General features: G+C 39.2%; 5 protein-coding genes across 8 annotated transcripts; 3 read left to right on the top strand and 2 right to left on the bottom strand.

Moving 5' to 3' along the window:
* Window positions 1-258: 258 nt before the first annotated feature.
* On the bottom strand, window positions 259-1,909 carry LOC108814488 (casein kinase II subunit beta-3). Of its 2 annotated transcripts, none has more exons than XM_018587074.2 (5): window positions 1,616-1,909; window positions 1,317-1,541; window positions 1,138-1,247; window positions 898-1,063; window positions 259-768 (listed from the first exon to the last, which is right to left on the bottom strand). In XM_018587074.2, the coding sequence occupies exons 1-5, from the start codon at window positions 1,776-1,778 to the stop codon at window positions 638-640; spliced, it is 795 nt and encodes a 264-aa protein (XP_018442576.1). In that variant the 5' UTR covers window positions 1,779-1,909; the 3' UTR covers window positions 259-637. The 2 variants fall into 2 exon arrangements, with proteins under 2 accessions (XP_018442576.1, XP_018442577.1); XM_018587075.2 differs by having other exon boundaries at window positions 901-1,063.
* Window positions 1,910-6,551: 4,642 nt separating this feature from the next.
* Window positions 6,552-9,646, top strand: LOC108814630 (uncharacterized). 3 transcript variants are annotated; one of them, XM_018587244.2, is made up of 10 exons: window positions 6,552-6,806; window positions 6,929-7,036; window positions 7,688-7,797; window positions 7,908-7,976; window positions 8,148-8,263; window positions 8,343-8,397; window positions 8,510-8,630; window positions 8,831-8,878; window positions 8,968-9,062; window positions 9,222-9,646. In XM_018587244.2, exons 2-10 carry the CDS (start codon window positions 6,946-6,948, stop codon window positions 9,321-9,323), a joined length of 807 nt encoding a protein of 268 aa, XP_018442746.1. In that variant the 5' UTR covers window positions 6,552-6,806; window positions 6,929-6,945; the 3' UTR covers window positions 9,324-9,646. The 3 variants fall into 3 exon arrangements, with proteins under 3 accessions (XP_018442746.1, XP_018442745.1, XP_018442747.1); XM_018587243.2 differs by having other exon boundaries at window positions 6,925-7,036; XM_018587245.2 differs by lacking the exons at window positions 6,552-6,806; window positions 6,929-7,036 and adding an exon at window positions 7,106-7,257.
* A 355-nt stretch (window positions 9,647-10,001) lies between these two features.
* LOC108814474 (uncharacterized) lies at window positions 10,002-12,169 on the top strand. The gene is made up of 11 exons (XM_018587056.2): window positions 10,002-10,251; window positions 10,343-10,427; window positions 10,510-10,561; window positions 10,654-10,674; window positions 10,752-10,856; window positions 10,946-11,008; window positions 11,108-11,173; window positions 11,256-11,294; window positions 11,380-11,499; window positions 11,591-11,683; window positions 11,753-12,169. The coding sequence occupies exons 1-11, from the start codon at window positions 10,161-10,163 to the stop codon at window positions 12,017-12,019; spliced, it is 1,002 nt and encodes a 333-aa protein (XP_018442558.1). The 5' UTR covers window positions 10,002-10,160; the 3' UTR covers window positions 12,020-12,169.
* Window positions 12,170-17,585: 5,416 nt separating this feature from the next.
* Window positions 17,586-20,311, bottom strand: LOC108816826 (uncharacterized). Its single transcript, XM_056990653.1, has one exon. It carries the CDS (start codon window positions 20,160-20,162, stop codon window positions 17,724-17,726), a length of 2,439 nt encoding a protein of 812 aa, XP_056846633.1. The 5' UTR covers window positions 20,163-20,311; the 3' UTR covers window positions 17,586-17,723.
* Window positions 20,312-22,167: 1,856 nt separating this feature from the next.
* Window positions 22,168-25,070, top strand: LOC108815530 (uncharacterized). Its single transcript, XM_018588105.2, has 8 exons — window positions 22,168-22,479; window positions 22,710-22,868; window positions 22,964-23,072; window positions 23,152-23,321; window positions 23,715-24,083; window positions 24,193-24,351; window positions 24,469-24,577; window positions 24,714-25,070. Exons 1-8 carry the CDS (start codon window positions 22,183-22,185, stop codon window positions 24,923-24,925), a joined length of 1,584 nt encoding a protein of 527 aa, XP_018443607.1. The 5' UTR covers window positions 22,168-22,182; the 3' UTR covers window positions 24,926-25,070.
* The last annotated feature ends 6 nt before the right edge of the window (window positions 25,071-25,076 follow it).

The raw sequence follows: 25,076 nt of genomic DNA, 5'->3' as shown, positions 1-25,076 counted from the left end.
GAAAGAATCATCGTATTTTTCAAAAAAATAAACAAGCAGGAATCATCGTATAAACAAGCAGGAATCATCGTATTACTAGAGGCTTGACCAGGAGCACTAAACCTTAATCAAATTTGCTCAACCAATAAACAAGAATCAACCTTAATCAAATTTGCTCAACCAATAAACAAGAATCAACACATGTTTAGACTTAAAACATGTAATACTACTACCCTAGGACTTCCCATGTGAACTATTTACTAATCATTATATAGAAGATCATTTAGAATCGTCTCTCTTCCAATAAGTGTACACCAACTGAATGTAAGTTTCAGAAGCTACAACTGAATTCAACAATTTCTGAGTTTTAAAAATAACCAAATAAGCTGAGAACACAAACAACAAGGAAAACAAAAAAATCTAACTAACTGGGGAAAAATATTGTCGGAGTACATATTGATTGGTGTCTGTCTTCTCCCCCAACGAGCCAGGCTGTTGCGATGAGTTTTCTTGGTACTTGGTGAGATTCTTTCCAGATTCCAGTGACTGAATGGTGTGTGCCTCCACTTGAATCGCAACTACCGTTTCAAATTTGCTCACACCCGGATGCAAAAACTAAGCCACTAGATGTATCTATCATACACTTGTAGTGTGTTTATCATGGTTTGTGTACCTTAAACCCAAATATCCTTGGAACATACTTCTGAGTCGGTTTCTGCGGCTTCAAGTTCCCATATGTCATCAAGAACAAGTGAGGGAACGTGGTTCCAAAGTAAGCCCCATCAATATCTGCACAAGTCATTTAAGGGGGAAACACTAAGACATGATAACCACCAACATGTCTCTCTGCAGCATTTATGCAAAATCTATTATATGTTGAGATCGATTCAAATGAAGCAAGCACAGAAAAAAGGATACTGCCTTGGAACTTAGATCGCGGGTAAGAAATATCTTCGCATTTGGGGCAGTATATCTTCACAGTACTCGATCTCGGGATATCAGACTGTCCAACAGGAAGACAAGACTGTCCGCAACAGAACACTCTCGGACACCTCCCGAAGTCACAGTTCTTGTACTTCTCAGTCTACATAGAGAAGCCAAATAAGTTCAAAAAGGACTAAAAACTAACAATAAACAAAGAGTTACAACAACACTAACCATTGCAGCCATTCCTTTAGTAGTCAAAATGTAACGGACATGAATAAGACCATACAGCATCTCAGCAGCTGATTCCACAAGTTCATTCTGTTCTTCAGTAAACATCTCGCCTAAACAAGATTAACAAACATTACAGACCAAAAATGTTTCAAACAAGAACTTAACACAATCTCACTTACTGTTTGAAGACTCGACATCCAGAATGAGATCAAGCGCGTAATCATAGTAAGGAACTTGACCACTTAACCCACAAAGATTGAAATCATCTTGTATATAATCCTCATCCACTTCGCAGAAGAAATCATTCCCTCTCAAGTTGCAAAACCACGAGATCCACGATGTCTCTTCATCACCCTCCGATCCACTCACATCCGAACCTTCTTCACTGTCCGTTTCAGACTCCACTGCCAAAAAAAAAAAAAGATTCGATTCAGACAATGCAAATAAACTACACAAGAGAAGGGGCTAAAGAACAAACCATCCGGAAGCTGAGGTTTAGCAGCAGTGGAAGCGAAAGCTCTAGAGGTGGAAGGTGAAGATTTCTCTAGCTTCTTGGTGAGTGCGTCGTTGATTCGTTTCCGGTCAACTGCTCCGCCGAGGATCTCCGATCTCGACGATCCACCACTGCGTTCCTTGTACATATTTCGAGGTTCGACTCTCAAAAAGTCTCGAGACTTTCTCAAGGTTAGAGAGAGAGAGAGAGACGGAGAAAGCTAGGGTTTTCCTCTTTTCTTTTTTAATTTGATTTAAATTTTTTAAATTTAAATGATTCTGGTCACAGAGTGGAGTACAGGACATAGGAGATGTAAAGATAGTTTCCTCTTCTCCACTGTTTGTTTTTTTCCTTTGTTTTTCTATAATGGGCTTTTCTTATCTACTCTATTAAAATAGAGTCCTATTTTTTATCTACTTACAAATGTTGTTATTTAAGTTTTGGACTTATTCACATTTCATTATAAATAAATATAACATCTGTAACTATTCAGTTATACAATATTTATCCCTATTAACACTAACTGAAATTAACCAATACGAAATACTCATCAATTATCTAAACGTTTAATTTACATAACCAAATACTGATCGATGATCTAAACTTTTATCATCTTTGAGTCGTCAATGTGGGATGCAAAGCTATGCTCCACATTCATCTCTTTTCTCAGTTTCATTACCTTCTTGAAGGAATAGCGATTGGCCTCTCCTTCATTCAGGCCTGGTCTCTTGACCATACACTAGATATCAGTAACAGTATGACAACTGAAATCGCTCAAAGCATTATAAAGGATCACGTACATCAGTCTTATGTTGTTCAGAATGGTCCCATATTGCTGCAAGAGGCAATTAATTCAGAAGCTGGTGTTCGGTAAGAAGAGAATCATAAAATCCTTTCATTGATGTTTTCAATTATGGGAGAAGGAAAGCTCTCTGTATTTTGTTCTGCATTTCTTCCTTTTTGAACTTGTGTAGAAAACAGTTTTATTATTATTATTTTAAAAATTAGATCTGTTTTATTATTAGTTTAAGCTTTTTTTTTACCCGAACCATTTTGGTATGGTAAACCATTGCTGATTTTAATGATAACCAACGTTTTTTTTTTGACTTAAATGATAACCAACGTTAAAAAAATGATTTGAACATATCTATTCCCGATTTTGTTATGTATAATTTCGAAATATTGTTACCAAAGTTATTGCTTTTAATATTTTAAAAGTAATAACCGTTCGTTGTTAAAAAATATTTTAAATAAGGAAAATATTATAATTTAGTAAACCGTTCTGCAACAATATCGGGGTTTGTTCTCCAGTAATACATATTTTCATGATAATGGCTATAGTGAGTAAAAGATACATTGCCCAGACACGTACATTATTCATAATTTTTTTTTGGTCTAAACTATTCATAATTTTAATGCTTCTTAGCTGCATATCAATATTAATCAAGATCTTAACTATATATTTAAGCAATAATTTTTAATAATATTAACGATAATCACTATAACTTTTAGGAGGGTATTTAGCAAAAAAAAAACTTTTAGGATAGACATTTAAGTATTCATTCGAGTTTGGTTTGGGTGTATTCGGTTAGGATATCTATTTGGGTTTAGTTCGGATCTATTTTGGTTTTGAGTTTTTGGAGTTAGTGATTTAACCATTTGACAATTTATAAATTTTAATTGGAGTTTGATTCAAATTTTTACGGGTTCAGTTTGGGTTTGGATATTTATGTAAAACTATATCAACAAATTTAATAATTTTAAGATATCTTAAAGTATAAAATAAAAATAATATAAAACATAAACTTTGGATACCTGAAATATTTCGATATTGTTCGGGTTAAGATCCGATTCTTCGTACACCAAAATTTTGGATCCATTAAAATATCTTACCAATTTTGGTTCGAGTTTGGTATGATTTTTTGGCTTTGTTTTATTCACTTATTTTGGTTCAAATATTTTTCCAACCCTAAAAGCTTTAATAAGACTTTTCCTATAATTTGTGTCATTTTATTTATTGGTTTTATATAAAAGAGAAACATAATCCGCGTTTTAACGCGGGTCAAAAATCTAGTTAGACTTTACAGTATACGCATTATTAGAATGGGCCCAGCATTAGTCTAACTGAATATTTCCAATATAATACACGGTATCTAGATCCATACATGGTTTTGGATCTATGAATAGCTTTTTGCAAAACGGAGTCTTTGTCGGAGAAAGTACATTCCACCGACTTTTGACAATTTACGAGTTTAGATTTTCGTAAGTTTAATTTACTTAATTTTAGAGAACTCTTTATGCATTAAACGTAAAAAGATGTAATAATTGAATGTCTAATCACACGAACTAAAAGGAAAAGGCAATTGACACGCGGGTCGGCTGTAGCTCAGCCATACTGGTCAATGGTATTGGCCCACGCCTCATGAAAATGTCGCCTCATGAGACCAGATATAGCACTTATTATGTTTTTGTTAGAGGTCATTCTATTAAAAGTATATATCACTTATTATATGTTAACTAAACTTTTGTAAGACAATATTATACTTCTAGATAGGAATCACAGAACGAATAATATAGTTGACGTTAAGAAAATTATGTTGAGAATTAATTTGAGTTATTTAAAAGGAAATAAAACCAGTTAGATTGGAAGAGAATTTTGATTAGATTTAATTACTTACTAGATTTTGACCCGCCCTTAAAAGGGCGGGTATATTTTTTGTTTTAAATTTAATTTTTGATATTTATTTTTTCTTTCTGATTATATTTATATGTTTTTGAAATCATATTTATGTATAAATTAATCAAAATTTATTTTATTAAATAATAGCAATTTAAAAATTGATCTACTATACGCACGGTTAAGGATTGCGGGTCAAATCACCCCGCTGACCCGCCAACCCGCAGGTTTTCAATTTTTTTTTTGGTTAAAAAATATGATCCGCTCTGGTATATTTTTAAATTGCTATTTAAATATGACCCGCCCTCTATATTTTTTGTTTTACATATTTAAAAAAAAAATTAATTTTTATATTTGTGTCTTTCTTTGTAATTGTTCCTTCATTTTGTTATACATAAATATGATTACAAAAAAACACAAATATGATTATAAAGAAAAACATAAATATGAAAATTAAATTATTAAAAAAAATATATAAAAAATATATCCGTCCTTAAAAGATGGGTCCGAATCTAGTTTTATAATAAATTTAAATTTTATATAAACATAATTGTATAATAATAGAAGTAGAATAATTCGTTTATTTGGTGTGTCTCATATTTTTTAATTTATTTATAACAAACTAAAATTAAAACCAAGTTTTTAACTTGTTTTGTATTAGTCAAAAAAAAATTTCTATAAATTATTAATATAACAAATTAATATTTTTGTTATACCCGTTTTTAAAGTATACTAATTAAATCATTTCCTGAGATGTTGGTATGGTCTTCAGATTTAAGATATATATTTATTTTAATATTATAATAATTCAAATATAAGATATTGTTGTCACAAAAAAAGAATAAAGATATTTGTGAAAAAAAATAATTCTTGCGGAAGTCTAATTATGGTGATGGAGGGTTTAATAGATTATATACATGTACTACTTACTCTCTTAAACAGTTAATGTGTTTGTTATATATTTTAGAATAGATTTACTGTAACCGTTGTTTACCCAATACGTCTTCATTTGGTATAACAAAATGAAGGAACAATTATTAATATCTGAAAACAGCAAATAATATGCAGTGGAAAGAAGTAAATTCCGTGTATTGTGGGATTACATTAAACTGAATGTTACGAAATGGAGTATTTAGATTAGTAAAAATAGTTACGGTTATTCAATCGTCTTTAGATTCAGTTGAGCAAAAAAACTAATTTATATATAGGTTCTTTAAATAAAAGAAATAAATAGTTGGTCACAACTTTTATCAATTGGTCATACTGCTGAATTAATAGAATAGATATTTATTTTAATATTATAATAATTCAAATATAAGATATTGTTGTCACAAAAAAGAATAAAGATATTTGTGAAAAAAATAATTCTTGCGGAAGTCTAATTATGGTGATGGAGGGTTTAATAGATTATATACATGTACTACTTACTCTCTTAAACAGTTAATGTGTTTGTTATATATTTTAGAACAGATTTACTGTAACCGTTGTTTATCCAATACGTTTTCATTTGGTATAACAAAATGAAGGAACAATTATTAATATCTGAAAACAGCAAATAATATGCAGTGGAAAGAAGTAAATTCCGTGTATTGTGGGATTACATTAAACTGAATGTTACGAAATGGAGTATTTAGATTAGTAAAAGTAGTTACGGTTATTCAATCGTCTTTAGCTTCAGTTGAGCAAAAAACTAATTTATATATAGGTTCTTTAAATAAAAGAAATAAATAGTTGGTCACAACTTTTATCAATTGGTCATACTGCTGAATTAATAGAATAGATTTTTTGTATTATTTAATCAATTAAATAATACATACCTTCTGACAATGCATATCTAAATAATTTGAGTTTACATGCAAAAGAACAAGTTGTTGCCAATCATATCAATTTGTAAGATAGACACTTCTAAATTTTGATTATGTAATTTAAAAATCAACAAAAAAATACAGAAAGAAGCATTCATCAATTATTTTATTTTATTTTATTTCTGGTGGAAATTTAGTTGTTTCAGTAAGATTGTTATAGATTTTGGATGGTTTGTTAGAAGGTAAAAACGAAAAAGAAATGGTAATTTTTTGGAGTCTGTAATAATTTCGATGTCCATTTGGAAAAATTAAAATCAAAAACAAATGCTTAAAATAGAGATTTAGATTTTTAGATTTAGATTAATAAAAGAACAAAAAAAAAGTTGTAGACGAGTGTCGTTGACGTCCAACTTAAATACGCAGAGAGGAATCAATAACCGCACGAGTCGTTTTAATTTTCCGTTACGAAAAGCTTCGATAGCGATTTAAACCCAAAAAAAAAAAAGAAACGTGCCACCGGATCATTATTGATTTGATCTAATCCGTCGGATAAGTTCAATCGTGCCACCGGCGACACTCGACAGATCTATAAAACCCAAACTGTTTCTCTCTCTCTCTCTCCCTCTCTCTGTGGTTTCTGAGAAGTGATAAGGCGTTCGAGTCGATACGACGCCGATTTGTGTTATTCCCGGCGGTAATCTTTAGTAACATCGTCTTTCTCCGATTGTTATTGTTCGCATTGCGTCTGTGTTGATCAGATAACGAAGAGTTCTGTGTTGATTCGATTACTCTCTATTGTTTGTTTCTGATAGATAGAGAGAGAGAGGTTGGAGATGGATGATCGAGGAGGAGGCTCGTTCGTGGCGGTGAGGAGAGTTGCTCCACGGCTTGAACAGGGAAGCGTTTACCATTCTTCATCCTCTGGTAAAATTTCCATCACCACTCTTCTTCTATCTCTACATTACGATTCTCTTTTTGGAACAAACGCGTTTTCGTCTCTCTCTCTCTCTCATACTTTTCTACCTAATTTTTATTTCGCGCTCACACTCTCTTTCTCTCTCTCTCTCTCTTCGCTGGCGATTACCTTTTTTTTTTTTTGAGATTTGGCGCGGCAGATCTAGTGATTATGTGTGTGGATCTTCTTTGTAAGTGCTAGATTTTCAGTATCGTTGGATCTCTTTTAACGTATGTTCATGCTTGCTTGTTTGCGTGATCTCTGTAAATAGTTCTATATTTAGTTTTGAGTTTAGTCATCCATCCGCAGATTAGTCCTTCTCTTGTTTCTTGTTTCAATGCAAGGATGGATTGGTTTCGTTACTGTTTGGAAGTTTTCAATCGTTTGTGTATTTGGAGATCGTCTAATTGCTTAAATGCAATTTTGTTGTATGCTTCTCACGTTTTCTACCATCACATTTAACTATTATAGCTGTATTATACCATACAAAACTATTTAAAAGAAAGAAAAAAATGTCAGCTAGCTATTAGATGTTTGACTCAGCCACTCCCTTGTATGAACAACATTCAGATTCTTTATACATCAAAAAGCTCACTTTCATAATTGTTTTTTATATGCAGCTGAGGTTGTGGCTGGATCGGCAGCTTGGTTAGGCCGTGGCCTTTCCTGTGTTTGTGCTCAAGGAACTCATGGCGACTCCCGTCCTTCTTTTGATCTTACGCCTGCTCAGGTTAATCATTTTCTCTCTCTTTTCTCCTCGGATCTAAGTTTACTTCTGGTTAGTGTACTCATATAGCTTAATAACTTCTACCGTCCTACCCTTATTGCTGAGGCTTGCAGGAGGAATGCCTCCACAAGTTGCAGAGCCGCATCGATGTGGCATATGACAGCTCAATTCCTCAGCATCAGGTACGTTTTCTTTTAGGGTTTTGTTTGTAATGGACTGCTCAAAACCATCAAGTAGATGGTGACCGTCTCAATGTTTACCAGCGCTTCAGTTTTTTTTCTGCACTCTGGCTTCAGTAAGTCAAACTGTACCTGCGTTAAATTAATACTGGTTGCTACTTTATATGGGTGTAGGAAGCTTTAAAGGATCTTTGGAAACTAGCCTTTCCTAAAGAAGAGCTACACGGAATTGTATCTGAGCAGTGGAAGGAAATGGGTTGGCAGGGAAAAGATCCTTCTACAGATTTTAGGTAATCTCACTTCTCTTCTCATTGTCACTATCCTTAGATTTTGTCCACTTCACTTGACTAACAGTGGAACATCTGGCAGGGGTGGTGGTTTCATTTCTCTTGAAAACTTGTTGTACTTCGCTAAAAATTTCCCGGTACGCCCTTGTAATGTGTAGCAATTGATTCTCATCACGTGATATTTCTGACAGGCAATGCCATTTTATTTCCGTCATTTAATTTATGATGCCACTTGTATGTGTCCTGCAGAAATCCTTCCAAGACCTTCTGCGGAAGCAGGTTGGGGATCGTTCTGTGTGGGAATACCCGTTCGCCGTTGCTGGCATCAATATTACCTTCATGCTTATCCAGATGCTTGGCCTTGAAGCAGGTACATCAACATTACTTATTGCATAGATTTTTCGTTTTGAGGCTGCTCATACATGCATTAGGCAGAACTTAGCATAAGCACTTCCTAGTTCGGAACTACCAATTGGGCATTTCTGTTACCCTATTTTGAGATATAACTCAGGTTCAGTAATAGTATCCTAGTTGTCCATACTAACAATACAATACCCTTCAATTTTACAGTGAAACCACGAAGTATTGTTGGCGAAACATTTTTGAGATTCCTTTCGGGTAAATTAGCATACACTGCTGATTAAAGTCCATCACATAAGTAGATTACTAAGTGTGTGTGTGTATCCCTTGACTCGTATTTTTTGCAGTGAACGAATCTGCGTTTGACCTTCTGTATTGTATTGCGTTCAAGCTAATGGATCAGCAATGGCTCTCCATGCGTGCTTCATATATGGAATTTAACGTAAGCACTTGCTGTAACCTTTTCTATTATCACTAGAAGTTTTAGACTAAAAAAAACATAGCGCATTTCATATTTGGCTTGGTTTTGATGCTTTATCTTGGCCTAAACATAACAAGTTCACCAAATGGGTTAATGGTCATTGTGTGGATAAATACACAGACGGTAATGAAATCGACAAGGCGGCAATTGGAAAGAGAGATAATGCTGGAAGACATAACAAGTATTGAAGATATGCCATCATACAGCCTTTTAAGTCAATAAATAGCCTACAGCTTACGAAGGACTACTAACACCTCAAGATATATCGAAAAGCCCAAGACAACAACAGAGCAAACAAGCAAAAATGGAAAAGAAGAGGATAAGGTCTCTCACTCACTCACCACTTTACTTCTGAGATTTGCCTTTATCTTAGTGATTGGCTCCATGAGATTTGGGACATTGGGTTGTTATTTCTTTGCAACATAAAATGCAGGTTTTGTTTCTTATTGGATTAGTTCTAACTTGTGTTGATTGTAAAAACATTGTTTGTTAGCTATTAAATTTACATGACATCTTAATAAATTAAAATGGGATGTGCTTTTGTAGAGCATGGTAATTTATGACCCAGAGTTACGACCATGACCAGTTACATCTTTTGCATCAGCTTCTCAAGGCTAATATACTAAGGCAGGAGTAGCTGATGCAAAAGAATACTGGGTTACTATAAGAACGTTTTTATCAACATTTTTCCAGAAAGTACGACAAAACTCGAATCAGACCAGTTTAAATATGTTTCGTGTAAGCAATATCTTCAAAAGAAAAGGACTCTTGTTGTCAAAATCACTCCTCCACGCGCGAAATCCAAGCGGGGATAAAGAGAAACTAACTAAAAGCCAACTAACTCACTTAGCGCGTGTTACACACGTGCTCAACTACTAATAAGAACAACCACTACCAATAGTTTTATTTATCTCATCGAACAAAACAAACAAAAAAAAATCTGTGCGACGATCAGTCAGCGACGAAACTAAATTCGCCGGCGGAGATCGTTCTGGTACCGGAGAGATTACGAATCTTTTTGATTACCCTTCTAGTCTCCCACACCCGAAGTCCTAGAGAATGGCTGTTCATAAGGCAGCGATTACTATTATTGCCCTAATCTGCACTTTCATTACAGTCGCTTCGTCTGTTCCTTTCATAGTTCTACATGGTAAGTTTGTTAGAGTGTTTCTAGGGGTCTGCGAGTTCCTAAATCTCTGGAAAATTAAGTGAAACATTGTCTTTTTTTTCTATCTCTGCAGGAATTGGGGATAAATGCAGTAATTCAGGTGTGAAACATTTCACGGAGCTATTAAGTGATTGGTCTTCTTCTCAAGGCTATTGCTTGTATGTCTTTTCTCTATTTTCTCTATTTATTCACTCTTTTGCCTCAAATTTTGTGTTTAATCCGTTATTAATGTTTATTCAGGGAGATTGGGAGTGGCTCATGGGACTCATGGACCATGCCTCTTCTTGATCAGGTGATAATATACTTTATATGTTCCAACTTCCAAGAATAATTTACTTTTTACAAAAATCTAATCTTTTTGGTCTCTTTTTTTTTTGTGTGCAGACAGCTGTTGTTTGTGAGAAGGTCAGATCAACTGCATAAGGTTTTTTTTTTTTTGCTTTTGAAGATCCATTTCATCATGTATGTATTTGACACTGCAGGTGAAAAGTATGCCTGAGCTGAGTGATGGTTACAGCATCGTGGGGCTTTCTCAGGGTAACATGATTGGTCGAGCTCTCATTGAGTTCTGCGATGATGCACCACCTGTATGTTCCATAAACACATCCCTATGTGTATGAATATCTTCTAACTTTTACTCTGTAATGGTTATTATTATTATTGTGGTTTAATATAGGTTAAGAGTTTTGTATCGATAGGGGGACCTCATGCTGGCACTGCATCCATTCCTTTCTGTGGTGTAAGTTACTATCTTCCCTCCAAAAGTTTTTGGTTTCTTCTTTGATAAACATCGCCATTGACATGGAGCTCTCTTAAAACATTTTCTTGATTTTTATAGGTTACCTGGATTTGTATCATGTTGGATAGTATGATCAAAACAGAGATCTATAGCGACTATATGCAGGTAGGTAACTATTGTCCAGCATCTAAGTTGATTTTCTTTATGGGAAGTTAAACTTAGTATTACATGTTGATTTGGGTTTCAGGAACATTTGGCTCCTAGCGGTTTTCTCAAAATCCCTACTGTATGTTTCCGTTAAAACGTTCAGAAGTTTCGAATTAGATCTATAGTCTTCTTGTTGTTGTTGTTGTAACCAAAGGCTTTGATAGGACATTGCGGGTTACATGGAAGGTTGTAGGTTTCTCCCAAAGTTAAACAACGAACTCCCAGTTAAAAATTCGACTTATAAAGAGAGGTTCTCAAGCTTGGAGAATCTTGTGCTTATTATGGTTAGCACTCATCCAAACCCAGCTTTTCTGCTAAGTGTTTCTTATTGATGGTAACACTTTTTTTTTTTTAATGTTTTTGATCAATTTTCAGTTTGAGCACGATACGATACTGATACCTAAAGAGACCTCATGGTTTGGATATTATCCTGATGGGTCTTTTAAGACCATTCTTCCACCACAAGAGGTACCAAATAACTCCCTTAATCATCGTTTCAAATGGCAGCTGTGACAATTGTTTTTGGATTTTGTGTAGACCAAGCTCTATACCGAGGACTGGATCGGTTTGAGAGCTCTAGACGAAGCTGGAAAGGTCAAATTCGTTAACGTCTCTGGAAACCATCTTCAGATATCTCATGAAGACATGAAGAAGCATATAGTGCCATACCTGTCTGACAAATCATCATCTTCTATAATAACAATGGCAGTTTCCGAGCTTCCTAATTTAGGGAACTCCGTTATGAACCTGATTGGTCCGGAGATGGATCAGCTTCAGCTTGTGCTACGCCATGTCTCAACCTGATTGTGTTGTTGTTTGTATTCTTAGTAAACATACTCGTCATGCTGCGTGAATCTGATACACTTTTGATGTATCGAACTTTGTAAAAGATCAGAGAATAAGAAAGAAAGAACTTTGTATTGATGAAAGCGAGTACAAGAGTTTTTCTTAGGAGTTTCTCACTCTCCTCTCGACTGATTTCACAATACAATCGATGTCTCTCTCCTCACCCTAATCTCTCTCTTTATACAAAAGTTGTTACGCTAAGGCTCGTGATCCCATGCTCTCCTGGTGACCAACGACGCACGTGATCTTGTCTGTGACTCAGCAACAGAACCGTTATTCCCTTATTCCTTATCCTTCTTCTAGAACCTGCCCTCAAGTACCAACGCTCTTTGGGCCAATGAACTCCACTCCTTCTTCTCACTTATGGGCCCTGCGAGAGTACTGATACAAGATCGGTGGATGTGTGGCCTCATACGTATCAATACCCTCCCCAACGAAATTGACCTTGTCCTCAAGGTCAAAACCCGGGAACCTCTTCTTGATAGCAGACACCCATTCCCAAGAACACTCATGATCAGGTAGATCCTTCCACTTAATGAGCACTTCTTTCTGACCCGTACCTCCATGAATGCGTGAAGACAACACTCCTGCAGGCTCGACGACCAGTTCACCTTCGCTGTTCAACTGATGAGGCAGGGGTAAACTGTCTCCAGTCTCTCCCACGGCTTTCTTTAACTGCGAGACATGGAATGTAGGATGAATCTTCGCCCCGGTAGGAAGTTTCACCTTATAAGCAACCTGTCCCACGCGTGCTTCAATTTCAAACGGACCGTAGTAGCGAGCAGACAGCTTCTCATTGAGCCTCCTTGCCAAAGTTTTCTGCCTGTAAGGCCTCAACTTCACATAGACCCAATCTCCGACTGCAAAGGTGATCTCTCTTCTGTGTTTGTCAGCCCGATCCTTCATCATCTGCTGAGCGCGGTGTAGATTCTCTCTCAACAGAGTCAGCACTGCATCTCTATCTCTCAACTGCCCTTCCAACTCAGCATTCGTCGTAGACCCCGTCTCAAATTTGATCCATGTAGGTGGGTCTCTGCCGTACAACGCACGAAACGGAGTCATCTTCAACGCGGAGTGAAAAGCAGAGTTGTAACTCAATTCTGCCCACGCCAAGTACGTAGCCCACGTCTTAGGCTTCTCACTAGCAAAGCACCGAAGGTACGTCTCCATGCTGCGGTTGGTCACCTCCGTCTGACCATCAGATTGGGGATGGTACGCGGTGCTAAAGCATAAGCGTGTCCCTGACAAGCGAAACAGTTCTTTCCAGAATGCGCTGGTGAAGACCTTGTCGCGATCAGAGACGATTGTACGCGGGAAGCCATGAAGCTTGACGACCTCTTGGATGAACAGCAGAGCCACATCAGTAGCAGTAAATGGGTGACTGAGACCAATGAAATGGCTGTACTTAGAGAGCCTGTCAACGACTACCATAATAGTGTTCAACCCACGGGAGCGAGGAAGACCCTCAACGAAGTCCATAGAGATGTCTTCCCACACCCTTTCAGGGACTGGTAATGGTTGGAGCAGACCCCCTGGAGCCAGCGTGGAGTACTTGTGACGTTGGCATACTTGGCAAGCCGAGACAAAGCGTCTGATGTCAGTCATCATCCCCTCCCAGAAAAACAGCTCCCCAATTCTCCTCTGTGTTTTTAGAACCCCGCCGTGACCCCCCAGTTTGCCTTCGTGATATTCAGCCATGATCACTCCAATTAGTGACGACGTCTTGGGCAGCACAAGCTTTCCCTTTCTCAACAACCTCCCGTGCACAACCGAGTAGTCAGGGTGTTTTGTAGCATCCATCTGCACCTCAGAACGCAACTGTTGTAACGCTGGATCCTTATCAACCTCACAAGCTATCTCCTCCAATTGCAGAGCAGTCGTCATGGAGACAGCAAAGAGTTCTCGCGGGGTGACTTGTCTGGACAGTGCATCTGCTGCTTTATTCTCCAGGCCAGGCTTATACACAGTCTCAAAGTCAAACCCCAGCAGCTTAGTCAACCATTTCTGATACTCAAGGTTCACCTCTCTCTGCTCCATCAAGAATCTGAGGCTTTTCTGATCGGTACGGACCACAAAATGACGCCCCAGCAGGTAATGACGCCACTTTTGAACCGCAAAGACGATTGCCATGAGCTCCCTTTCATAGATAGACTTCATACGCTGTCGATCAGTCAGAGCTTGACTGAAGAAGGCGATAGGGCGGTGATTTTGCATGAGTACTGCGCCCAACCCGAACCCGGAGGCGTCAGACTCCACCACGAACGGAAGCTCGAAGTCAGGCATCGCTAAGACTGGTACAGTCGTCATAGCTTGCTGTAGTGCTCGAAAAGCCTCCGTTGCAGCGGTGTTCCACACGAATTGCTCCTTCCGTAGCAGACAAGTAAGCGGTCTTGCAATGCTCCCGTAGTCCTTTACAAACTTGCGATAGTAGCCCGTCAAACCTAAAAAACCCCTCAACTCTTTGACATTTTTAGGCTCAACCCACTGAAGCATCGCTTTGACCTTCTCCCCATCCACTGCAACACCATCACCAGAGATAACATGACCCAAGTACTCCACTTGCGAGCTCCCAAACTGACATTTCTTGAAGTTCGCATAGAGTTTTTGAGCCTGTAGGACCTTCAGAACTATCGCCAAGTGTTCCTTGTGTTCTGCCACCGTGCGGCTGTAGACCAGGATATCATCAAAGAAGACGAGGACAAACCGACGGAGATAGGGACGAAAGACTTGATTCATCAATGCTTGGAACGTTGCTGGAGCGTTTGATAAACCAAAGGGCATTACGCGAAACTCGTAGTGACCGTCGTGAGTGCGGAAAGCCGTTTTAGGGATGTCCTCCTGCTTCACAAGTATCTGGTGATAGCCCGAACGCAAGTCCAATTTGGAGAATACCTGCGCGCCATGGAGTTCATCGAGCAACTGATCGATCATCGGTATCGGGTACTTGTCAGGAACCGTCACCTTATTCAGTGCCCTGTAATCCACGCAAAAACGCCAGCTGCCATCCTTCTTCTTCACGAGGAGTACCGGACTGGAGAAGGGACTCCCACTCTCCTGTATGATACCCGTAGCGAGCATGGACGCGATCTGGCGTTCAATTTCGGCCTTTTGAATTTGGGGGTATCGAAAGGGCCGAACACTGACAGGTCGTGCTCCTTCCTCCAAAGTGATGATGTGTTCCTTCCCTCGAGATGGTGGAAGTTCAGTAGGTTCTGCAAACACAGGAGCATATTGCTGCAATAACCCTTTCCACGCCTCCGGTAAAGTCAATGCAACGACCTCCTCAGCACTTAGCAAACTGCCAAACTCCACCAGAACTCCCTCCCCTTCCGCCTCAACAATCTTCCAGAGGGATTTCAATGAAACTGCTTCAGAGTGTAAGCTCAAGTCGCCCCTCAACTCGACCCACTTGCCAGCAACACAGATCTTCATCCACTGCTGTTGCCAGTTCACCCGCATTTCGCCTAGTGGATCAAGCCATTGAACGCCTAGGATGATATCTGCAACTCCTAACTCCAAGGGAAGGAAGCTGGTAGTGAACTGACACGAAGGCAGTATCAGCGTCACTTCATCCACAACGCCTCTGCCCTGTACATTCACTCCACCAGCCACCAGCACGCCATAGCTCCTCGTGGAGCTCAGAGGAAGCTTCAGTTCGGCCATCAGCTTTGAGGAGATGAAATTGTGCGTGGCTCCACTATCGATGAGCACCACTACCTCTCTATTCTTAATGACTCCCCGAAGCTTCATTGTTCGTGGTGAAGAGATCCCCACCACGGAGTTGACTGAGACCTCCGCCACCAAAGCTGCGACCCCCTCCTCTGTATTCTCCAGCTCGCATGGTTCATCCAACAGCTCTTCTTCTACGCCATTAGGATGAAGCAGCATCACTGTCAACTGAGCCTGAGCACACGGATGGTTGGGGTGAAACTTCTCATCACACTTGAAACACAACCCCTCCGCCTTCCATCGCTCCACTTCCGTCGGAGTCAGACGGCGAAACGGAGGCTTGAGGCGGCCATGATTTGTCGCAGCCCTAGCTCCGACTCCCCTCTGCGTCGCATTAGGAAATGTTGGCTGAGTTTTGGGCTTGGGCTGAGCGACAGTCTGGGCCTGGACACCGCTAATGGGCTTACTCGTGTGAGAGGGCCCACTAGACATCTGCTTCGAAGGTCTGACCGGAGCTAACGCCTCCTCCGTCTCCCAGTCCTCCACCTTCAACGCAGCTCTCATCATGTTTTGTAAACCCCGAGCATCCAACATCTTCACCCCTTTACGAATTTTACCCAACAACCCATTCATGTAAGCAAACTCCAGCACCGACTCAGGAATTTCCGGCGCGTGAGAAGCCAGATTGATGAAATCTCTGTTATACTCACGAGCCGTTCCTTCCTGATGAATCTTCAACAGACGTTCGCCGGCGGAGACATCTTGAAGCGTCGAGTATTGGGTTAACACTCGATGCTTAAGCTGCTCCCACGTACGAAAGGGGTTGCGAGTGCGTTCCCACCGGTACCACAACAGTGCATCACCGGAGAAACACAGCCGCACCAGTCGTAACTTCTCGTCCTCCGTAAACTCCCCCAGCTCAAAGTATTCCTCCACCCGTAAGATCCATCCCTCAACCTCCGATCCGTCGAACGTTGGAATATCCATACGACGGGACCACGACGGTTGACGCCAAGGCAGGGGATCGTCGTGAGAGCTAGATCCCTGACCCCGGTGGTTCCGACTGAAGTAACCGTCTTCACTCATCAGAAACGGCGTCGGAAACTTCGTCGGGCTCCGGTGAAGGATATCATCGTCAACTCTGCTTCCGATCGTTGGTTCAGAGAAAAGGTCAACAGGTTGATGTGCCTTTCCCTTCTCCAACTCTCTCAGCTTGACCCTCTCGGCTTCCTTCTCCTGCTGCTCGACCTCCCAACGACTGAACATGACAGCCAGTTGTTGCTGCATCACGTTCATCGTCTGCTCGATCGGCGCCAGACGAGAGATCTCCTGCTCCACCAGCGAGATCCGACTCATCTGTTGCTGCATCTGCTCGACCGTAACCTCAGGATCCTTTCGCGGAGGCATGGTTCCCAGATTCGAAGGCTCTGATACCAAATGATACACTTTTGATGTATCGAACTTTGTAAAAGATCAGAGAATAAGAAAGAAAGAACTTTGTATTGATGAAAGCGAGTACAAGAGTTTTTCTTAGGAGTTTCTCACTCTCCTCTCGACTGATTTCACAATACAATCGATGTCTCTCTCCTCACCCTAATCTCTCTCTTTATACAAAAGTTGTTACGCTAAGGCTCGTGATCCCATGCTCTCCTGGTGACCAACGACGCACGTGATCTTGTCTGTGACTCAGCAACAGAACCGTTATTCCCTTATTCCTTATCCTTCTTCTAGAACCTGCCCTCAAGTACCAACGCTCTTTGGGCCAATGAACTCCACTCCTTCTTCTCACTTATGGGCCCTGCGAGAGTACTGATACAAGATCGGTGGATGTGTGGCCTCATACGTATCAGAATCTGATTGTGTTGTTGTTATTATTACAGAAAATCTCAGGAGATAAAATAAACATAATAAGTCCACAGATGTATTATATCACAACATCTGGATCAATCATATTACAACAATAATACAAGTAATGAAGCAATGGGTGAGTGTGTCATCTGAAATGGCTGTTTCTGATAATGCCAATGCCACCACCACCTCCTCTAGGTTGTTCACCGGAATGAAGTTTCTGCAACCTAATCTGTTCTCTGAACTTGGCTATGAACTCATCAGCTTTTCTATCAACTTCGTAATGGTCATGGCTTGCATTGCTCTGGCTTTCCCAAGCAGCAGCAGCAGCTTCTTCTTCCTCTAAGGTTAGTTGAAGTTGCTCTACCTTAGTCTTTTCAGTAACTTCTTCCTCATCATCTTCTGGCTCTGATTTAGCGTGAGTTTCTGGAAGCTTCTCTTGGTGTAGCACAATTGCTAGTTCTTCTTTCCATTGTTTTCTTGGTTTTGTTCTTCCGTGGCCTTCTGCTTTAGGTTGTGTCCGGTCATGAGATGAAGAATCTCCATCTGTCTTTAGATGTTTTCCATGTCGATCAGATCTAATGGTCCTCACAGACTTCCCTCTAGATGAAACTTTACTAGAACCTCTCCAAGATTGTGGTTCACGTCTCAGACTACTTGATTTCGCTTCCTTGTTATCACTAGGAATATCTTTCTTTCTAGGCTTGTCTAGATCTAGATCCACATCTGGGTTTCTTTTGATGTCTTTCACCGGTAAAGTGTCACGGCCCCCTCTTGAAGAACGCCTTGAAGCTTTGGCGTTCTGTAGTTGGAACTGTACATCCAGAGCAGGAATGGTCAGGCTTGAAGCTTCTGCTGTTAGCTCCAAAGACTCATGACTCCGTCCCTTCTTGACCCTCAGATTGTTATGGTCAAACTCCAATCCTTTACTGATACTGTCTTCAAGCAAATGGTCATCACTCTTGTGCTCAAGATCACGCCTTCTAGTTGTGGAATCATCAGCATCAGAAGGATATGATCTGCGAGATTTGTTCTTCACCTTCCGGGAACTTTCAGCAATCAGTTTTAGTGATTTAGATCCAACCTCCTTCTTGCTGAAGATCTCTGTTCTTCTGCCTCTGAGTCCACTCACCTCCAATTCATCTTCCTCTAACAAAGAACTATCATCACTATAATGCCGAGAATGTAAGACACGCTTGTGTGTATCATCAATCACTAATGGTGGAGATGGAGACAGACTCGGTCCCTTCTTGACCCTCAGCTTGTTATGGTCAGATTCCGATCCTTTCCTGATACTGTCTTCAAGCAAATGTTCCCGCCTTCTAGTAGTGGAATCATCAGCACCAGTAATGGGAGCTGAGATGTGATCAGGAGGATATGATCTGCGAGATTTGTTCTTCACCTTCCGGGAACTTTCAGCAGTCGGTTTCAGTGATTTAGATCCCAGTTCCTTGTTGCTGAAGATCTTCTCTGTTCTTCTGCCTCTAAAGTCACTCCCCTCTAATTCATCTTCAAATTCTTGCCTTACATGATCCTCCAACAAAGAACCATCACTATGATGATGAGAATGTAAGACAAGGCTGTGCGTATCATCAGTCACTGATGGTGGAGATGGGGGCAAAGATGGGGAACTAGACCGTGATGAACCCTCAAGACTCTTCTCCTTAACCGGTTCATCCACATTCGAGTTTAAAGACTCTTGAGAAACAGAACGAGAAGGCGCGAGTCTGTTCCGAGTATGTGACTCAAAGCTAGTCCGTGATGATGAAGAGGAAGAAGAAACAGTAGACTGAGAAGATCTTGATTCAAAGGTCCTATAGTGAGTTTCATCAACTGATAGAGGCTGAAAATTTGAAAGATAGTTGTCACCCATTGCCATCATTTCAGGTCTAGAATGCCATGGAACAACAGGTGGAGACGGAGGAGCAGCCACGACCTCATCAAAACCCTCGTTTACAGCTTCATCACAAGAGCTGTCCTCAGGAGCTGCGTTATCTCTCAAAGCCGACATTAAACTCCGAACCGGCAAGCCTAATGGCTGATGCACAACACGACCATCAACAAGACCATAAGCTGGTCGAGCAACCACCACAAGCTTAGATCTCCCTTGGTAACACTGCGAGTTCCAAGCTTGCACTTGATTAAACGACTCAGATTCTCTCTCAGCTACAGATGCTCGAGCACTCACGTGATGAATCAAACGACTCTCATCACTCCTAAAATCACAAGAATCCTCGTCGAAAACAGAGGAAACCGAGAAGAAACTAGATACATAAGACAATGAAGACTCATCTACTGCACCGCTCCTCATCCTCGAATCAAGTGATGATTCAACGCTCCTGCGGCTAAACAAACCATAAGCGACAGCAATGCCGACGAAGAGGAGGTGAATCAGTTCCCAGAGCTTGGTCAGCACTGTCTCTCCGACGAACTCCGGAGCCTGAGAAGGGAACAAAGGCAAGGCGAAGAGAAACAGAGCGAATAGGACAGACTTATAGAAGAAACCTCCTTTCGACGACCGAGGGGACACAGACGGAGGCGCGGCGACGGAGCGGCGCTTGGTGTACGGACTCGGAGACGGCATTGAGATCTTAGAGTGTGGAGGATTGGATTTTGAGGGGATTCGAAGGGTATGTGAAGGAGAGGAGACTTTGAAGCGAGGTAAGAGACAGATCTAACATTAAAGCTGTTCAAGACTAAAGAGTGTGAAAGTGAACTCTATCTGCAACAGCTTCGAAGATGCTGGTCTGAAAGACCATTGCTAAGATTTTACCGAATTGCCCTTGGCAATATTGATACACAAGTTTACGACGTCGTAACGATAAAACCACATTCGTTTTCATGGTTCTTGGGTATTAAGAAGCTATATGGGCCACGCTTGAGAGGATTCAGAAGAACTTGAGTCATTCCTAGATTGTTTATTTGGTTAGATTTGTAAAAAATAACACAAAATCATACTAAGGTTAAACTAAAATAAACAAAAGTACCAAATAGATTTCATAATATTCAGTAGTGGATAATGATAATCAAAAGGTGTCAATGGGAAATTGAAACCATTGAACGGGGGCAACGGGGGCAACGAGGTCAGAGTAACCATTTTTGCCAGAATATGTGCACAATTTAATTTATTTGATTATTTTAGGGGTATTAGACCATCATTATTGGAATGCCCTTAAGGCAGCTCTTAAGAGAGAAGGGGAGAAGACCGAGGAGAAAAAATAGGGAAAAACCATTAAATAAAGACTGTCTTTAAGCTTTCATGACCAAAAAAAAAATAAAGCTAAGAGCTTTTGTATACTGCCCTCCAATAATGATGCTCTTACGGCTTTGAAACCCCCCCTATGTCTTTACTACATCCGCCTCTAGTATTAAACATAACATGACAACTGATAACGTAACACCCAAACCGTTGTAAGAAAATATCTTAGTAGACTTATAAACTTAGGAGTTTGGGTAAAACCCAAATCGAACAGAAATCAAACAAGGATCCGAAGATATTTAAAATTAGTCAAATATGTTAATGTTTTAATACATGCTAAGGTAATTTAGACATTTTATAGTTTTTTAAAGATTTTTGTAATTTGTTTTATCTGTTATTTTGAATTATTTTTAGTTAGTTTAGATAGTTTCACTAATTTTTAATTAGATTTGTGAATAATATATATATATATTGATTTTTAATCAATTTTAAGGTTTGAAAAATATATTTTGGATGATTTCATACATTGGTTACAATCTGATCTAAAACCGATCCGAAAAGAACCGAACCGAATCCAATCCGATAATTATTAAAAGCCAAATGTAACTTTTGAACATAATACCAAAAATCCAAAAATTGGAATCAATGGACTGAAACCGACGAAACCCCAGATGCCCATGCGGTTTGATTTGATTGAATTTGATTACATTGTGGCATAATTTTGATTCAGTTTGGTCGGTATATAATTTATACTTTTATAGAACCTACCAATCAGCTTGGTTTTGATCTCATTTTGATAACACATACTATTTTAGAAACCTATATTATTATTTTAAAATTGAATTTGCTTATTTTTTCGTATTCTCCATAATTTTAGTTAATGTTGTTTATTTGTCACATTCTTAATATTCATTTATCATATTTTATTACTTTTAGTTAAATCGTTAATTTGAACTATATTTTACATTAATGCCAAAAAAAGAACTATATTTTACATTTGTTTTACAGAAAAACTATATTTTACATATCTATTATTATATAGCTACATATTTAGTTATAAATATTTATAATATCAAATTAATAAAAATAAATAAATATCATGATATCTTACAAAGCATACTGTAAAATGTAACTAATGTAGTAATTTCCATCGACAAACAAAAAAATAAAATAAATTCGTAGTGGCTTTAATTAATCGTGTAAAACAAGTAACTTCTATGTGTAATGATATCTTCCTAGCAATTTCCTATTGTGGAATAAGACTCCACTAAATAGAGTCTAATTCCTTCAAAACTTTCTTACACGTTCTTAACAAAAGAAAAAAATTTCTTGCACGTTCCCAAAATATACTGCATGTATAAATACCCCTCGCATATAGATGTGCAAAGAACACACGTAGAAAGAGATGGAGTTTGCTAAATCAAACATCAATGGCCACCAAAATGTCATCGTGATGCGTCACGGCGATCGAATGGACCGTTTTGAACCACTCTGGGCTTCGACCGCTGAAAGACCGTGGGATCCACCGCTCATTCACGACGGTAAGGTTCGCGCCTTTCAAACCGGTCACAGAATCAGTTCTCAGGTTGCGTTTCCGATTCACCGTGTCTTTGTCTCTCCTTTCCTACGTTGCATCCAGACTGCTGTTGAAGTTGTCGCCGCTCTCTCCGCCGTCCCTTCCACTGATAACTCTAAGCTCAAGGTTAGGCACCATATCGCCCTAGCTATACATTAATACATATATAAATATGAAGTATATTTATCTTAAGCTTAGAGTTTATATATGAAGTATACGTGTATATATGTATATATGTGAGTTTATCTATGAAGTATACGTGTATATATGTAAGTTAAGATATATAAACTCACATCTTACGTGTACTTTTTGATTCAAGGAATATAGATGCTAATGCCTTGTCTCATCTGCTTCAGGTAGCTATAGAGTTTGGACTGTGCGAGATACTGAACTCATTGGCTATTAAGAGTAACGTTGCTCCCAAAGATGGGAAATTTGATTTCAAGATTTCAGATCTTGAAGCTATGTTTCCTGAGGGAACAGTTGACCATAATGTCGATATGGTTTATAAAGAGGTAACTCTATATCTGACTCTTCACGTTTTTCACTTCTCTGAGTATAACTTGATGTAGATATATTTGAATCATGATTCCATGTTGGTTCGGTGTAGTTGCCACAGTGGGAAGAATCTGCGGAAGGCTTCAGGGAACGATATGTTAATGTATTGAAAGTTCTTGCACAGAAGTATCCTTCAGAGAACTTGCTCTTAATCACTCATCGTAAGTAAATATGATCGTGGGCGTTTTAGTTTAAAATCAAAACCAACATCTCTCTAATCTTGAAAAGGTTTTCTTTTAGGGGGAGGAGTAAGTACTATACTTTACAAGTACTTAAAAGACGCAACTAAGCGCTCGGTAGCTTATTGTGGTTGTGTTGACTTGAGAAGACAGGATGGGTTTGGTGAATCTATGGACTTCGAGGTGGTTACTAGTCATGGAATACATGACCCTGTAACAAGCCAATCTCCGGTTTAGTCTGTTTAATTCGGGCATGTTGGTACTGTTTTTTTTTTCCTAATTTTTTCTACTAAATTGTAAAATATTACTACAAAAATGAATGCTGAAGTTTACAAAATGTATAAAAACAAACTGTACGACCTCTGTACTCTCTGCCATGGAAGGAACATGACAAGGAGGGATTGATGATACTGTTTATTTACAAATAATCAAAGACGGTCTTTTATTCAAAGACCGGTGACTTTTGTAATTTAAAAATACACTGTTTTAACATCGGTGGTTCATTTTTGTAAGTTAATAATTTAAATAATATGAAAATATTAAAATATTATTGATGAAATGAGACACATGTTTTAGTTCTTTAATTTACGTCATGTATAAGTAAAGCTATTACATCGAACGTAGGGCACGCCACCAACCACCATCAGAGCAACAATGGAGTCGTCTGCTAATTCGAAAACCAACGATGGATACCAAAACATCTTGATGATGCGTCACGGTGATCGCGTTGATAGGATCAACCCACTCTGGCTCGATACAGCTTCGAGACCTTGGGACCCTCCTCTCGTTCAGGACGGTTTGGTTCGTGCGTTTCAAACTGGTCAACGGATCCGATCTCAGATCCAGTTTCCTATCCACAGGGTCTTCGTCTCTCCTTTCATACGTTGCGTTCAGACCGCTTCTGAAGTTATCGCCGCTCTCTCCGCCGTTGACTTAAACCCAAACGCTACTTCCTCTAAAGACGTGCTTGCCATCGATAAATCTAAGTTCAAGGTCAGATTCTGATCATTCATCATTGGTGCTTCTTGTCCTAAAAATGGTTGTGTTGTATGTAATGGGATAAACTAGTTAAGGTGGCTTGGTTGGTTCTTGTCTGCTTCAGGTGTCTATCGAGTTTGGTCTGAGTGAGATGATGAACAGTATGGCTATTAGGTCTGAGATTGCTCCAAAAGATGGAAAATTCGAATTCAAGATTTCAGATCTTGAAGCTATGTTTCCTGAGGGAATGGTGGATCATAATATTGATCCTGTTTATAAAGAGGTGATCTCTCTAGACCTTGTCTTGTTCTGTTTTCTGTTTGTTGTTTTCTTGGAAGCATTTTGAGCATAGAAACTTTGATGATCTTCTTCTGAAGTGCGTCGTGTTGGCTGCTTTCAGATGCCACAATGGGAAGAGACTGTGGAAGAATGCACAGAACGGTTTCTTAGTTTGGTGAAGACTCTTGCTGATAAGTACCCTTCAGAGAACTTGCTCTTAGTCACTCACGGTAAAGCAAAACAATATTCTTGGTTATGTGGAACGTGTACTCACACTCTATCCAGTAGCAAAAGAGTCTATGATAATCCCTTTCGTTAATCATATGTTAAAAATGTGTGTTGACTTGTAAGAACTTGTATGTGCAGGGGAAGGAGTAAGGACTACATTTGCAACCTTTAAAGACGTAGATGTGTATGAGGTAGAGTATTGTGCTTGTGCTGAACTGAGAAGACAGGTCTCGTGTCAAGAAGGGTCTGCTAAAGCTGGAGACTTTGAAGTGATTACAAGTCTTGGTCAAGCTGGAATCAAGTACCATTCCTTGAAAACCACACCAGTACCAAGTGTGAAGTGGTTTTAAGTCATGGTCAAGCTGGAACCAGATTTAGTCATAAGCCGAACACCGGTTTATTGAACTGCCTTTAGTTCCTCTGTTTATGTACTATCTGGTTGTATTTGAGTTGCTTTTGCATGAATTATGAAATATATTTTCGAAGTTTGATTCAGTCAAA

Source organism: Raphanus sativus, chromosome 7 (genome assembly GCF_000801105.2).
Source record: "Raphanus sativus cultivar WK10039 chromosome 7, ASM80110v3, whole genome shotgun sequence".
Lineage (NCBI taxonomy): Eukaryota > Viridiplantae > Streptophyta > Magnoliopsida > Brassicales > Brassicaceae > Raphanus > Raphanus sativus.
Note: the sequence above shows the minus strand (reverse complement) of the source record. Positions and strands in the feature narration are given on the sequence as shown.